Below are 14,821 nucleotides of genomic sequence, written 5' to 3' on the forward strand. Positions count from 1 at the left end.
ATTTGAATCAAGTCAATTCAATGCATCCCTGTTTTTTCAGGCAAGAAGTCTTCAGGAGGGCGGAGTGTGACTCTGAACAGTTTCTCTTTTGTGATTTGGTCCGCTCGCCTACCCTCACACCCACACACGCTCGTGCTAAACAGGACGATGTGTCTGTCTGCAAGAGTGCAATGCTGCCATCACTGGACTGCATTCATGTGTGCATGCATGTTGAGTGTTTGGTTGGCCATGCGTAGATTTAGGGGCCTGTAGTGATTTCTTGGGCAGGAATCTCAGAGCACTTGTATCCTTGTGTTGGACGTCTTTGTCGCTGCTCTGTTAAATCCATCTAGTTCTGCTCTGGACTCCCTCTTGGCCTGCATATCTAATGGAAAGGCCACATTGTGTGTCTATGTAGAGTAACCCGCTCACATCCCGTCGCTCGAAAGACTGAAAAAGTGGACATTCCCGCCGGTCCGTTCATTATGGGTTGCAGCAGGGCAGCTGTGGGCGTCCTCCTGATCCTCGTCCTCCTTCAGGTACAGCTGAACCAGGGGCAAAGGTCACGGCTGGCATCTGCAGAAACGAGGAAGCGTTTATATCAAAGGCTGAGGAGGCTGGACGAGCAGGTTTGTGCTGTAACATGAACGCGTTGAAGCTTTCGCCTTTTTGTCTTGAGCTTATTTTTCCATCACAGCTGACAGTGCAAGGGGATTTCACAGTGCTGAGATGTCATGTGAGATTGTGTCTTGGAAAATGTTCTTTTTTATCTTTTTTCAATGCTAAATGCTGCTTGATACACCGATCAGGCATTATCCTTGTTTCTACACTCATTGTCCATTTTATCAGCTCCACTTACTATATAGGTGCACTTTGTAGTTCTACAGTTACAGACTGTAGTCCATCTGTTTCTCTGATACTTTGTCAGCCCCCTTTTACCCTGTGTGTTAGTGTGTGTTGCACTGGTCTGAGTGGATCAGACACAGCAGTGCTGCTGGAGTTTTTAAACACTGTGTCCACTCAGTGTCCACTCTATTAGACACTCCTATCTTGTCAGTCCACCTTGTAGATGTAAAATCAGAGACGATAGCTCATCTGCTGCTGCACAGTTTGTGTTGGTCATCCTCTAGTCCTTCATCAGTGGTCACAGGACGCTGTTGGCTGGATATTTTTGGTTGGTGGACTATTCTCAGTCCAGCAGCGACACTGAGGTGTTTAAAAACTCCAGCAGCACTGCTGTGTCTGATCCACTCAGACCAGTGCAACACACACTAACACACAGGGTAAAAGGGGGCTAACAAAGTATCAGAGAAACAGATGGACTACAGTCTGTAACTGTAGAACTACAAAGTGCACCTATATAGTAAGTGGAGCTGATGAAATGGACAATGAGTGTAGAAACAAGGAGGTGGTCAGAATGTCATGCCTGATCGATGTATGTTTTAAATGTGAGGTCTCTGAATATTTCTATGTTTCTATATCCCACTCAGTTTAGAAGATTCCAAGAGATGACCCTCACGCATCTTCAGAGCATTGCTGAGAGCTACAACATCTCCTACAGCATGGACTCCCGCTTCCTCATGCTGACCCAGCACTTTGAGGGCATTTCAAAAGAGATAAGCTCCTTTAGAGCGGCGACTGAGCAGGACCTCAACTCTCTAAAGTCATGGAGCAGGAAACTGCAGAGGAAGACCAGGCGGCTGGAGCTGAGGCTGGTCAGCGCGGAACGGGCAGTCAAGGAGAACGCCCGGCTGGCCCACAGGCAGCTCCAGGAACACAGGACAGCTATGGCCAACCTGACCCAGGAGCTGGGGGCTCAGCAGGGCCGAATCAGGGCTGTGGAGGCCCAGCAAGGCGAGATCCATCACCTTCAGGATGCCCTTAGAGAACAGATGAGTAAGCTGGAGGATCAAATGAGGAGTGTCCAGCATACTTCCGGAAACGCCCTCAGTAGGAAGGAGAAGAATCAAGTTTTTTCACACAGAGCAGGGCAGCCCAAAGTTTCCAAGGACACCAGGATGAAAAGTTGGCTTCCTCCTCCAGCAGTGAGGGCCACCAGCGCACCGGATCCATATTCAGGTGATAAAACATTTCTACATTAATAAGACCAAAAGGGGGAGCATCAGGGCCTTCAGTGCTTTCAGACAATGCTTAATGATTTGAATTTAAAAAATCTGTGATTTTTATTTAATACAGTCATTGTGCTTGTTGTATTTAAACTCTGCAAGTAGTGTAGCAATTCTCAGATTTCAATGATATGTTTTGGTTGGAAACAAAAGGGTTAAATTCTTAAAACCGTCAATGGAACATTATGCAATGAGGATTATTTTCTCTGTGGTACCAAGTTAGATACAGCTGAGCGAGTTCTCCCGTTGGTTAAGACCTCAGGAGCTGGACTGAAGGCCTAACACAGGGGTCGGCAACCCAAATGTTAAGAAGAGCCATTTTGGCCTTTTAACAAAAATCAAACCTTTTGAAAGCCACAACATTTTATGTCCATTTTACCATCTTGGCTGTAAATATGTCTTAGTAAGTGCTGATGAACTAGTATAGACTAAAAACTATAATACAAACAAAAACGCAGACTTACTTTGCTCTGCTTTAAGCTTTAGCTCAGCTATAGCTGCTTTTCTCGCATCTCTGGCAGGAAACTTTTCCTCAAAAAGTAGAACAGTTTCTTGTAAAACGTCTCCAATGTTCGCTTTTTTAAGAGGCTGAAGTCGCTTCTCATTCGCCAGCTTCTTGTTCTAATTTTCCCGTTCCACCTTAAAGGGTGCCTGAGGTGCCAGAATGTAACTGCGGCACTATTTAAGGTGGAACGGGAAAATTCGAACAAGAAGCTGACATCAGCTTTGTGACTTTTTAGTGTTTGTCAGTTTCTCGTTGCAGATTAAACGTATCAGGAAACCAGCTGGAGTGATTATACATGCAAATTAGTCAATTTGTCTGCAAATTATCGATGTTCATCTTAAATCTCTCTCTTTGCCGTTTCGTTAGCTACTAGCTAGGCGAGATTGTTGTCTGTGTTGTTATGGTGACCAGCAGGGGGTGAATTAGCAGTTCTACATTAACTCCAGAGTTTAAGACCATTTATTGTTAAACTATGTTGAACGATCAGCAGAGCTTTATTTTACTGTAAAGGAGGATTATTTTATTTTAACCTACAAATCTGATTCAGCTGTGGAGCAACAGGGCAGTAGAAGAGCCGCATGCAGCTCTGGAGCCACATGTTGCCGACCCCTGGCCTAACATGTTAGATTAACTACCAGCATAATTAGGAAGTGACAGACAAAACTCTGTCCTTCTGAAAGTTCTAGATCCATCACTGACCGTGAATATGAACTCCAGCAGCACTGCTGTGTCTGATCCACTGACCAGCGCAACACACATTGACACACCACCACCACATCAGTGTTACTGCAGTGCTGAGAATGATCCACCACCCAAATAGTACCTGCTCTGTGAGGGTCCATGGGGGTCCTGACCACTGAAGAACAGGGTAAAAAGGGGCTAACAAAGTATCAGAGAAACAGATGGACTACAGTCTGTAACTGTAGAACTACAAAGTGCACCTATATAGTAAGTGGAGCTGATAAAATGGACAATGAGCGTAGAAACAAGGAGGTGGTCAGAATGTTATGCCTGATCGGTGTACATTATTAATGGAAATGATACAAATTTAATCAAGTCAATTGAATACTTTGCTCTTTTTCAGTGGAGACACCCAGTCAGACTGTCGCCCCGCCAACATCTCCTCCCCTCAGACACAAGATCCCACAGCACTACACCCCAAAGAAAGCCACTACAAGTACGTGCCCGCCTCATTTGACCCTGTTCTGGGCCTGCTTGCTCTGCTTGCCCTCTATGTTTTCCTGGCTTTAATACACTTGACTCAGTTTGTAAGCTAAATAAAAAGGTCAGGTTCAAAGACACAGAGTTAAATCATACAGCATTGCATCCCTCAGCCTCATCAGTTTTACAGAATTCATATTTTTTTATCCCTTTTCTATCAGTCTATCAGTGTCCTCTGACTACAATTCCCAGAATACATTGCTCAAATACCTTATACAGCCTCCCTTCTATAAAGAACCATATACAACACATTCACCATCAATATGAAACACTATGCAAGCAAGAAATGTTTCTGTATAGAGCTCATGGGCAAAAATGCGTCAAGTCCAAAATATAATGTGTTTTACTGATGGTTTTTGCTGGTCAGATTTAAATCTAGTTAGTCCAGATTTAAACCCTGTAGAGAATATTTGGTCTCATATTAAACACAAACTAGCTTGGTTAGTGTTTTTCAGCTGTTTGAAGCCGTCAGTGTTGAGTGGATCAATGCTGAGTCTCCTTTCTGTGTTGTTAACACCATTAAAGCTTAATATTTCTCCATTTGGGGTTTTGCCCAGGGGTGTAGGACTCATGGTTCTAAATAGAACCATTGCCTTTACTAAAGACCCCTTGAAAGAAACATCCTTTTACAGTGTGCATACTTACTTAACAGTTCTAGCAAAAATAATTGTTGGTGTATAAGCTTCCATTCCTTGTTAACCAAACTGGCCTCGCAGCTCTGATGCTAAAGCTAAAGAAGTTCAGACGGCACACATCTTGGCTGATCAACTACATGTGGGCTGAATTTAAATTAGATGAAAAAAAAAAACATAAAAATGAGATTAGATATTCCACTTTATTCTCATTGTACAGAGTGCAGGTACAGAGCCAATGAAATGCAGTTAACATCTAACCAGAAGTGCAAAATAGAGCATTATTTACATATAAAGTGCAGGAAAGTAATGTGAAAAGTGATGCTGTGGTTACAATATGTACAATTAAGGACAGTGGAGTGGTAAAAAATATAGACATTGCAAGTATAAACATATATATACATATTTACAGAGTGAGTGGAGAGAATGCAAGTGTAGGTATAACTTAACCAATCAGCACTGCAGGCGTTGTAGCTACTGAATAATAAATATTTGATTTTGGTCAAATTACAGTACTGTGCAAAAGTCCATCTTTTATTTATTTAATTACCAATAAAAACAATGGTCTATTAGTACAAGTTATTCATATTTCAGAAATATATGAGATATAATAGATATAAGATTATCCACTATATGGAGAACGTGACATTCCTAACAACCACCTGGAAGACCTGGTAGACACCAAAACCGTCCCCCATCAGATAAACAGCACTTAAAGCTTTCATGTTTGAGAGAGAGGAGAAAATCAAGCTGCTTCAGATCTGAAAACATCCACAGGGGTTTCTGTCCATCCTTCCACTGCAAGTGTCTCCTTGCCCCTTGAACTGAGTTACAGGGTAGTGGTTGAAATCTTCCCTCTGAAATGGGACCCTCAAATAAAAAGAGCATCACTTCATTAACAGCTACCAGCGCTGCTCTGTAGGTGACCCTGCCAGTCTGCAGTGACAGCAGAGGAGGGTAAAGTTCAGCTCCTCACTGCTGGGCTTTAGTTACATTTAGGGGGTCATATGATCTTCAAAGAGGGGGGGCAATTATTTATTATCACCCACCCCTAATTCTTCAGTGATATGAAGCTGAAGTCAGATATTCACCAGATTCTTGTTTGAATTTTTCCATTCCACCTTAAATGGAGCAGCAGTTCTGATGCCTGAGGAGCCAGAATGTAACTGCTGCACCATTTAAGGTGGAACAGGAAAGTTAGCTAGCTACTGAGACTACTAGTACTTGTTATGAAGAAAAGGACCATAATACACTGAAACAACATTAAACTAAGATAAAACAGTGGTTATTGTAATTTTTTAATAGAGAAAATTCTCACATTTGTGTGTTTCTTTGGTCTCTTGTTCAGCCGTCTTACCGGTTTGTCTTTTTTCCTCATAACTCTCTGTTTGGAGTCTCTGAAAAACCTCTGTTTGGAGGGTCATGTAGCTCTAACACTTCGCCCTACCCCTCTATCTCAACAAGAATCAGGACACCCTACCCCTAGACGTGAACGCGCAAAACAGAGGGTGGGGTTAAGTGGTAGGGGCGAGGGGCGAAATGGGATTGGGCCTAAATCTGTAATTGAAAGAACTTGGATTGTGAGAATCAGCAACCAACTTCTAAGACTGAACTTTGGAGGTGTTTGAGGTGTCTCCTGAAAAGAGTGGAAGCTGTATTAAAAGTAAATGGTGGACACACTGCGTAATTTTCTTAAATATGTGTTAAATAAATGTTTTCTGGAACTCTCTGACTTTTGCAGTGTATGACGTGAATTTAAATGAACATGTAGAAATGAATCTATTGAGTAATAAGGCATGTGATTAGCCTCAGCTCAGAAAGCAGCAGTGTTCTGAGAAGGGTGTGCCCACAATACACTCTTTAACATGTCTGGTGGTGGAAAACATTCAAGGTTGCACCACCCTGCTCATGAGTGTCACATGAGGAACATGCTGATGTCTACCTGCCAGTCCAAGCAGAGAAAGTTGCTGAGTGACGTTGCAATCAGACAGCATTCTACAGGCACTGTATACACAAGAATTGCGGTCAGACATGTAAATAGTACACTTGAGCTGTCCCATCACTAGGGGGACATTTTCTGCATAATTAAGTGGTTAAAATGTAAACAGAGTCGTTCAGAGTGGTTTGGTGTGAAACGGTCAGTTCTAGAGAAACCTACCGAGTCAGAACTGTTCACAGTGGTGGTGATAGGAACCAGACGTCCACCTCTAAAAGCTCCCTCACAGAAAGTTACTACATGAAATGGTTATGAATTCACTGCCTGATGTCTGAGACACTGTTTTACTAGAGAGGATTTTGGTCTAAAATGTATTTTTTGTATGGTTTTAAATCCTTTTATGGTGGAGGGATACATGGGTGTTGTGAGCCAAAATAGTCCGCATTGAAAACGTATTTCAGATTTTCCACTATTTTCCATCATCATCATCATCATCATTCCATATAAACTCGTGTAGGTTCACTGGTGGCTCTGGATAGTAAATAAAATGTCTATATTTGTGTTGTAGTCATGGTGACCCCTGGTTCCTATCACCACCACTGTAAAGACATCTGAACCATTTCACGCCAAACCACTCTGAATCACTCTGGTTATATCTCAACCACCGAATTATGGTTTTGGTTATGAATTTTAAAAAATCAGTGGAAAGACTTGAGACTTGAAAGATATTGGGTGAAATTGCCTCGTTCTAGGGGCAGATCATTTTTCTGGTTCCAAGTATTTGTGATTATTTGAACTGATCACAAATTCCTATGGTTGGTAATCATCAGATACAATGTCATCATTGTGACAGGCCTAGGCGTGCGGTAGAGTCTTGCTGCAGACATGCACTCTCAGCCCCAGTGACGTCACACGCACAATGGAACAATTGGCCCAACAGTATGCTGACATTTGGCTGCTTCTGCTTCTTCCTTTTCCTTCTCAATAACCATATATCATCACTTAACCTATTTTCTTGAAATTACATAGCTCGAGAATTGCATTTAATGTACATTATATGGACAAAAGTATTGGGACACACTTCTTAATCACTGAATTCAGGTGTTTCATTCAGTCTCATTGCCACAGGTGTATAAAATCAAGCACTTAGCCATGCAGCCTGACTTTACACACATTAGTGAAAGAATGGGTCATTCTAAAGAGTGAATTCGAGCGTTGTGCTGTAATAGGACGCCACCATTGCAATAAGTCAGTGAAATTTCTTCCCTCCTAGATTTTCCACGATCAACTGTGAGTGTATTATTGAAAAGTGGAAGTGTTTAGGAACCACAGTGACTCAGCCACGCAGTGTCAGACCATGTAAAGTTACACAAGTGCTGAGGAGCATAGAGTATAAAAGCCTCCAACACTCTGCTGATCAATAACTGCAGAGTTCAAACCTCCTCTGGCATCAATATCAGCACAGAAACTGAGCACCGGGAGCTTCATGGCAGGGTTTCCTTGGCTGAGCAGCTGCATACAAGCCTTACATCACCAAGCACAATGCCAAGCGTCAGATGGAGTGGAGTAGAGCGCCACCACTGGACTCAGTGAAAATGTATTCTGTGGAGTGATGAATCAGCTTCTCTATCTATCAGTCTGATAGACGAGTCTGGGTTTGGCGAATGCCAGGAGAACGTTACCTGCCTGACTGCACTGTGCCAGCTGTAACGTTTGGTGGAGGAGGGCTGATGATACGGGGCTGTTTTTCAGGGGTTGGTCTAGAACCCTTAGTTCCAGTGAAGGGAAACCTTGATGCTTCAGCACCAAGACATTTTAGGCAATTGTACACTTCCAACTTTGTGGGAACAGTTTGGGGAAGAACCTTTCCTGTTCCAGCATGACTGAGCCCCAGTGACCAAAGCAGCTCCATAAAGTCCTGGCTGGGCGAGTTTCGTGTGGAAGAACCTGACTGGCCCTCACAGAGCCCTGACCTCAACCCCATCAAACACCTTTGGGATGATCTAGAATGAAGATTGTGAGCCAGACCCTCTCGTCCAACATCAGTGTCTGACCTCACAAATGCTCTTCTGGATGAATGGGCAGAAATTCCCACGGACTCTCTCCAACATCTTGTAGAAAGACCAACTCCATATTAATACCTATGGATTTAGAATGGGACTCATAAAAGCTCCTGTAGGTGTAACGTGTAGGTGTCCCAATGCTTTTGTCCATATAGTGTAATTTTAAAATAGAGTTTCAGCAGCAGCCTGTTTGCCTTTTCTGTGAATAAACCCGACATAATGTTTTATTACATTGTGGCAGGTTTTATTTTTATTTTGTAAATTATCATATTATTTAATTCCATTATTATTATCAGTATGACAAAGCTAAAATCCATTCAGCGTAACTCATGTAGCCCCGCAGTACGTGGTTCACTGTATTTGCTCCTCAAACGGACAAAACAGTGTCATGGCAGAGCGTGCATTGACGTCATTAACAGGCTGAGAGTGCATGTCTGCAGCCAGACACTTCAGTGGTGAGTCGAAGTTGGTGAGGAGGACCTGTTAAAAACATATTAAAATAGTATTGAACAATGTCCCACTTTTGCTGAACTCAACTTACATTCAGTGAACTAATTTTTAAGTGTTCAGCACTACAGGTCAAACCAACTGCACTGTATGAGGCCTAACCAGTTCTGTTTATTCCCTTTTGCCTCGCCCCACAGTATGCAATGTGCACTCGATGCTGCTGTTCCCATCTGCATCCACCAAAAATTACGTCACCTTCCACACACCTTTCCTGACCGGCGTCCACGAGCTGTCCGTGTGCACCTGGCTGAGAGTGGACGCAGGGTATGTGGGCACGCTGCTGTCTTATGCCACCGAGGACAACGACAACACTCTGGTCCTCTACGGCCGCAGGTCCAGCGTGCTAGGCAACATGGACTTTGTGATCGGAGATCCGGCCTACCGTGAACTGACCACAGACAACATGCTTGATGGCCAGTGGCACCATATGTGCGTGGTTTGGTCTTCCATTGAAGGCCGATTTTGGCACTACGTCGACCGGCGCCTCATCTCCACTGGCTCCAAGTTCCAGAAGGACTACGAAATCCCTCCACGTGGATCCATGATCCTGGGACAGGAGCAGGACACGGTAGGAGGAGGGTTCGACCAGGCCGAGGCGTTTGTGGGCAGGCTGGCTGGCTTTGCCTTGTGGACCCGGGCGCTAAGTCCAGGTGAAGTATCTGGGCTGGCCACTGGGAAAGGGCTGCCTAGAGGAGCAGCGCTGACCCTGGATGATGTGGAAGCTCTGCATGGCTCCGTCCAGCAAGTGACCTGCCAATGTCTGGAACATTGTACCTAGATAAATCGAAATAAAATACAAATTTACACAACCTAGCTCAAATATAATCAGCCGATACATGTTCAGTGTCTGTTATATGGCAGCAGTAAGATATTCAGCTTCCTAGCAGTATGTTAGCTCTCTGCCTTCCTTCCGTATTCACAAGATTCCCAAAAGTCCACCTCAAATGTTACTTCCACTTTGTGGCAATACAGGACAGTGCAAAAAGCTAATTTGCACTCCTACCACCTTGTAGATGTAAAGTCAGAGACGATAGCTCATCTGCTGCTGCACAGTTTGTGTTGGTCATCCTCTAGTCCTTCATCAGTGGTCACAGGACGCTGCCCACAGGACACTGTTGGCTGGATGTTTTTGGTTGGTGGACTATTCTCAGTCCAGCAGTGACACTGAGGTGTTTAAAAACTCCAGCAGCACTGCTGTGTCTGATCCACTCAGACCAGCGCAACACACTAACACACCACCACCACATCAGTGTTACTGCATCCACCACCCAAATAGTACCGGCTCTGTGAGGGTCCATGGGGGTCCTGACCACTGAAGAACAGGGTAAAAGGGGGCTAACAAAGTCTGCAGAGAAACAGATGGACTACAGTCTGTAACTGTAGAACTACAAAGTGAAACTATATGGTCAGTGAAGCTGATAAAATGGACAATGAGTGTAGGAACATGAAGATGCATTTAATGCTATGGCTGAACAGTGTAGCTTAAGTGGCAGTAGAAGCCATCCTGGAGTCTTCTGTATCTGTGTCCATTCATTCATAAACTATTTGACTACATGTGTAACATGATTCATTTATACATTGTCTGCCAAATGCATAATGTAATGTAAACATGCATAAATGTGAATGTACAATGATACATCATACCTAAGACATAAAGGAGACAATAGGAGTGCACTTGTCCTCAACTAGGCCGGCCACAGTGAGCTACTTGGCTACCTGAGCGAGCTCTGTGTGTCCCTTCCCTGATAGAAAAAACAGCATAGAGCAGCATGTGTTGTGTTTTGGAAGCTGGTATGCTGGTCAAACAGCATGACTGTGCTGGGTGACCAGCTAAACCAGCAGCAGAGCAGCACTAAACCAGTATAAACCAGCATAGACCAGCTTAGACCAGCATGGAATGTAGGGTTTAATGTGTCAAACACATGGCCCACAGGCCGAGTCAGGCCCGTGATACAATCCTATTCGGCCGGCAAAGTTAGTTTTATTTTCTATTAATATGAGCTCAGTTCAACAAGAGCTGCACTACAGTTCCCAGCATGCACTGCAACGTAACGTGTGCTTTCACCCCCCTCCCCTGCACCACAAAAAAAAGCCAAGCGTCTAGTTTAAGTGAATGGGCAGTTTTAAAAACCCTACATTTAAAGAGGTTTACAGTTACAGCAGCTAATGCAGTCTATTGTTTTATATAAACAATTTGTTTTTATTTAATTTTTTTTTTAATAGTTCAAGTATTCAGTGCCTATTTTTTTACTGTTGTAGTTTTGGCATATTTTTAATAAACAATGGCCGGTTGGGGTCATGGCAAAATGTCAAGTAAAAATAATATAAAAACACAGCTGGCTCACAGATTTGCTGAGATTTTTTAATATGGCCCTTTTAGTAGTTGAGTTTGACCCTGACGTACCGGATCCTAATAGTTTAACAGGTGACTAATGGCTGATTCTAAATGCATTTGGTGTTCTACAGGAAACTAGTGGTCTGTATTGTTTCCCATTAGAAAGCATTAGGTTGTAATCCTAATTGTTTTTAATGGCTTTATCAGCAGGGCTGTTTTTTTCAGCAGAGACACCAACTAGGAACCAGGAGTCACAATTCTATATGTAATGTTTATAATGGTAAAATTGTAGTAAATCTGGAAAAATATGTTTTATTTTGGGGACTGTTTGCCTTATAATGTTCTGTATGTATCCATCCACCATGAATGTCTTTTAAAAGACACATTTCAGGCCAAAACCACATCAAAAATATTGTAAAATAATGTCATAGGCATCAGTCAGTGAATTCATAACCATTTCATGTAGTAACTTTCTGTGAGGGAGCTTTTGGAGGTGGACGTCTGGTTCCTATCACCACCACTGTGAACAGTTCTGACTCTGTAAGTTTCTCTAGAATGGAGCGTTTCACACCAAACCACTCTGAATGAACCACTCTTTACACCTTATGAGGAATTTTTCAAAAAATCTGTGGAATTGCCCTTAAGATGACATCGTGGATTCCCCCAAGAGGAAGTGGTGAGGGCGTGTTAAAAGCAGTACTGAAACGGAGGCGCTGAGGTTGTGATGAAAGATTCCATTATCAGCACAAATGCCAACTTTAGTAATGTTTTGCAGTGTTGCATATTCCGAAGCAGGCGTGTCTAAAACACGTGTCCAATTAACTGAATATAATATTATCGGAGTATGTAAACACTTAAAAAGATGGTTCTTCGGTGAAGTTAATGGGTCTATTTAGAACCATGAGTTCTACGTAGAACCATTTCATGCTTAAATGGATCTTCTGATTGATGCAGAATGCGTTGAACAGGGTTCAGTAAAGGACCCTTTTTAAAAGGGTTGAATGCAGCAGCAGGTAGATAGATAGATAGATAGATAGATAGATAGATAGATAGATAGATAGATAGTCAAACAGACAGACAGACAGACAGACAGACAGATAGATAGATAGATAGATAGATAGATAGATAGATAGATAGATAGATAGATAGATAGGACTTTCTTGATCCTGAAGGGTAATTGCAGCATTAGCCGTGTTGAAAATTTCACATAAACTCAAACATACAGCACAAAATAAAAAATAGATGGAAAAATAGACATAAGTTAAAGTATAAGAGAGTAGAAATAAAAGTATCTCTATTTGCATATTTACATAGTATATGAGACAGATTTGTTGTATTTACATGAGAGCAGGCACTGAGTGGTATGAGTTGCAGCTGTATTACGGTGCAGTGAGAGTGACATTAAAGTAGCCCTTCATCAGGGTATTTCTATTGTTTTGATGTCAACAGAAGAACCCTTTATGGTGCTATATAGAACCCTTTTTTAAAAAGTTCTATTTAGAATAATATACAACACATTCTCCATCAATCTGAAGAACAAAGATGCAAATGTAAGTGCAGTTGATTCTATATAGAACTCATTTACTAAAAAACCCTTTGAGAACCATCTTTTTTGAGTGTGTATGTTTGTAAATATATCAGAGGTATAGAGCTGTTTTCCATCCTGAGGAAGTGTGACTGAGGCAACACAGGTAGAAACGTGAGAACACAGAGTTGTTTCCTAAAATGTCTGTAAGGGAACATAGGGAACTGGGAATGGGGAAGAGGAACGTACAACTGGGCCCTGGGAATGTGGGGATGACCACAAGGCTGGTAGCACCAGACCAAACGTCGTTTTTGAGGACAGAGTGACTGAAAAGCACATTAGTAACAGATCATGTAAGGCATCTGTCCAGTTACAAGTATAAAGTCTTTTCCTTTTTATAGTTTATAGGGTTCTTTTAATGTTTTGAGAGATAAAAATCAATGAAATCCACGGTTGAAAATTTTATACACTGCGAAAAATGATTTATTAGCGAGTGAAAACGTCTTAAATGTAGTAAATATATCTAATATTTATCATTATGAGATTGTTATAAGAATATTATGAAATTATTCTAAGTATTTCTATACATTTTTTACTTGGTTTAAGTAATTTTGTCCTATGCAAGTGTCTCATTCCATAGGAAGATCATTTTACTTGTTTCAAGCATTATTTCTTCCTATCTGCATAATTTCGTAAAACAATAAAAACAATCTGCCAAAAGAATAAGACACATTCCCTAAGTACAGTTATTTAAAACAAGAAAACATTTATGGAAATAGACTGTGGCATAATTCACAGTCATAATAGTATGTCATATAATATATATATTTATTGCTGTTGTCGGAAGAAAACCTCGTATCTCCAAAATGGTAACTTTACAGGAGAAGGAAAAAACCTACTTTATTTTTAATGTAAGTCAATGGAACCAGAATTTTTCCCAAGTCATTTTGAGACGTTTCTTTTGGTCCATTCATCATGAAATTGACATGCAATGTAAAGGAAAACAGGCAATTTTAAATGATGTCAAAAACTGAAAAACAACAAAAATGGAGATACGAGGTTTTGGTCCCACAACAGCGATATATATACATATATGCCCACTACAGACCACTACGCTCAGTATTTGACCACCAAAGGGTCCTGTCATGGTGACTAAGCAGATATGCTAAGATTTCAGACTGAAGAAGGCTGTAATACGGCCCTAGGACTTCTAGAAGGCCGCCGTCTCGGATAAAACTACATTTCCCATAATCCCTTCGGGCCGCTGCCCGTTTCGCTTTCCGTAGCCGTCGTCACGAGTTGGCTTATGACTGTTAGTCATGGGGACGGACGGGTCGAGGCGCTTCTGCAGCACTAAGCGCTGATGTTGTTCGACATTTGGATGTTTTGAAAGTGCAGAGCTCGCCTGTTTCAGCCATGGCCAACATAACGAAGAAGGTGTCGTGGTCCGGGAGGGGAGAGGAGGGCACCCCGCTGCTCAACGGCGCCGAGGAGGTCAAATACAACAGTCAGGTGCTCCGTTTATCCGTCTACCTCAACTCAGCCTGGCGCACAGACGAGGCTGGAGTCAGCTTCCTCTCCTCCAGCCTCTTATTCCAATTTTCCCGGTCCACCTTAAATGGTGCAGCAGTTACGTTCTGGCGCCTGAGGCGTTATAACGCTAACTGCGCATCATTTAAGGTGGACCGGGAAAATTCGCGCAAGAAGCCGGAGAACAGGAAGCCGACTTAAATGCTGGACACTCCAGCTGGAGCTCGGTTGTATGACAGTGTGTCTCTGTTAGCTAGAACAGAGTTGCACTTCAGTATGTCTCTGTTAGCTAGAGCACTTCAGTGCAATTGTAAGTTATTAGCTTAGCTGGAGCTGGGTTGCGTAGAGTAGTTACTCTGTTAGCTAGAACACTTGAGTATCACTCTGTTGAGTAGGAGCTGGGTTGCGTAGAGTAGTTACTCTGTTAGCTAGAACACTTGAGTATCACTCTGTTGAGTAGGA

The 14,821-nt window shown here is 42.4% G+C and overlaps 2 protein-coding genes across 2 annotated transcripts in view; both read left to right on the forward strand.

The window, feature by feature from the left end:
- The first annotated feature begins 222 nt into the window (after positions 1-222).
- LOC118821262 (pentraxin-4) lies at positions 223-10,059 on the forward strand. Its single transcript, XM_036589798.1, has 4 exons — positions 223-608; positions 1,470-2,058; positions 3,695-3,787; positions 9,107-10,059. The coding sequence occupies exons 1-4, from the start codon at positions 465-467 to the stop codon at positions 9,745-9,747; spliced, it is 1,467 nt and encodes a 488-aa protein (XP_036445691.1). The 5' UTR covers positions 223-464; the 3' UTR covers positions 9,748-10,059.
- A 4,058-nt stretch (positions 10,060-14,117) lies between these two features.
- The window catches only part of clcn7 (chloride channel 7), a 44,781-nt gene continuing 44,077 nt past the window's right edge, over positions 14,118-14,821 (forward strand). Inside the window, exon 1 of the mRNA XM_036589797.1 lies at positions 14,118-14,341. Coding sequence (XP_036445690.1) covers positions 14,246-14,341 — 96 coding nt within the window. The 5' untranslated portion in view covers positions 14,118-14,245. The remainder of the gene's footprint in view (positions 14,342-14,821) is intronic.

The sequence above is a fragment of the Colossoma macropomum genome, unplaced genomic scaffold, assembly GCF_904425465.1.
Source record: "Colossoma macropomum unplaced genomic scaffold, Colossoma_macropomum, whole genome shotgun sequence".
Classification (NCBI taxonomy): domain Eukaryota; kingdom Metazoa; phylum Chordata; class Actinopteri; order Characiformes; family Serrasalmidae; genus Colossoma; species Colossoma macropomum.

Bases quoted from the DNA above. Each gene is read 5' to 3' on its own strand.
- LOC118821262 (XM_036589798.1), top strand. From the start codon at position 465: ATGGGTTGCAGCAGGGCAGCTGTGGGCGTCCTCCTGATCCTCGTCCTC. The intron at 609-1,469 runs GTTTGTGCTGTA...TATCCCACTCAG, and splicing joins TGAGGAGGCTGGACGAGCAG to TTTAGAAGATTCCAAGAGAT. The intron at 3,788-9,106 runs GTACGTGCCCGC...CTCGCCCCACAG, and splicing joins CCCAAAGAAAGCCACTACAA to TATGCAATGTGCACTCGATG.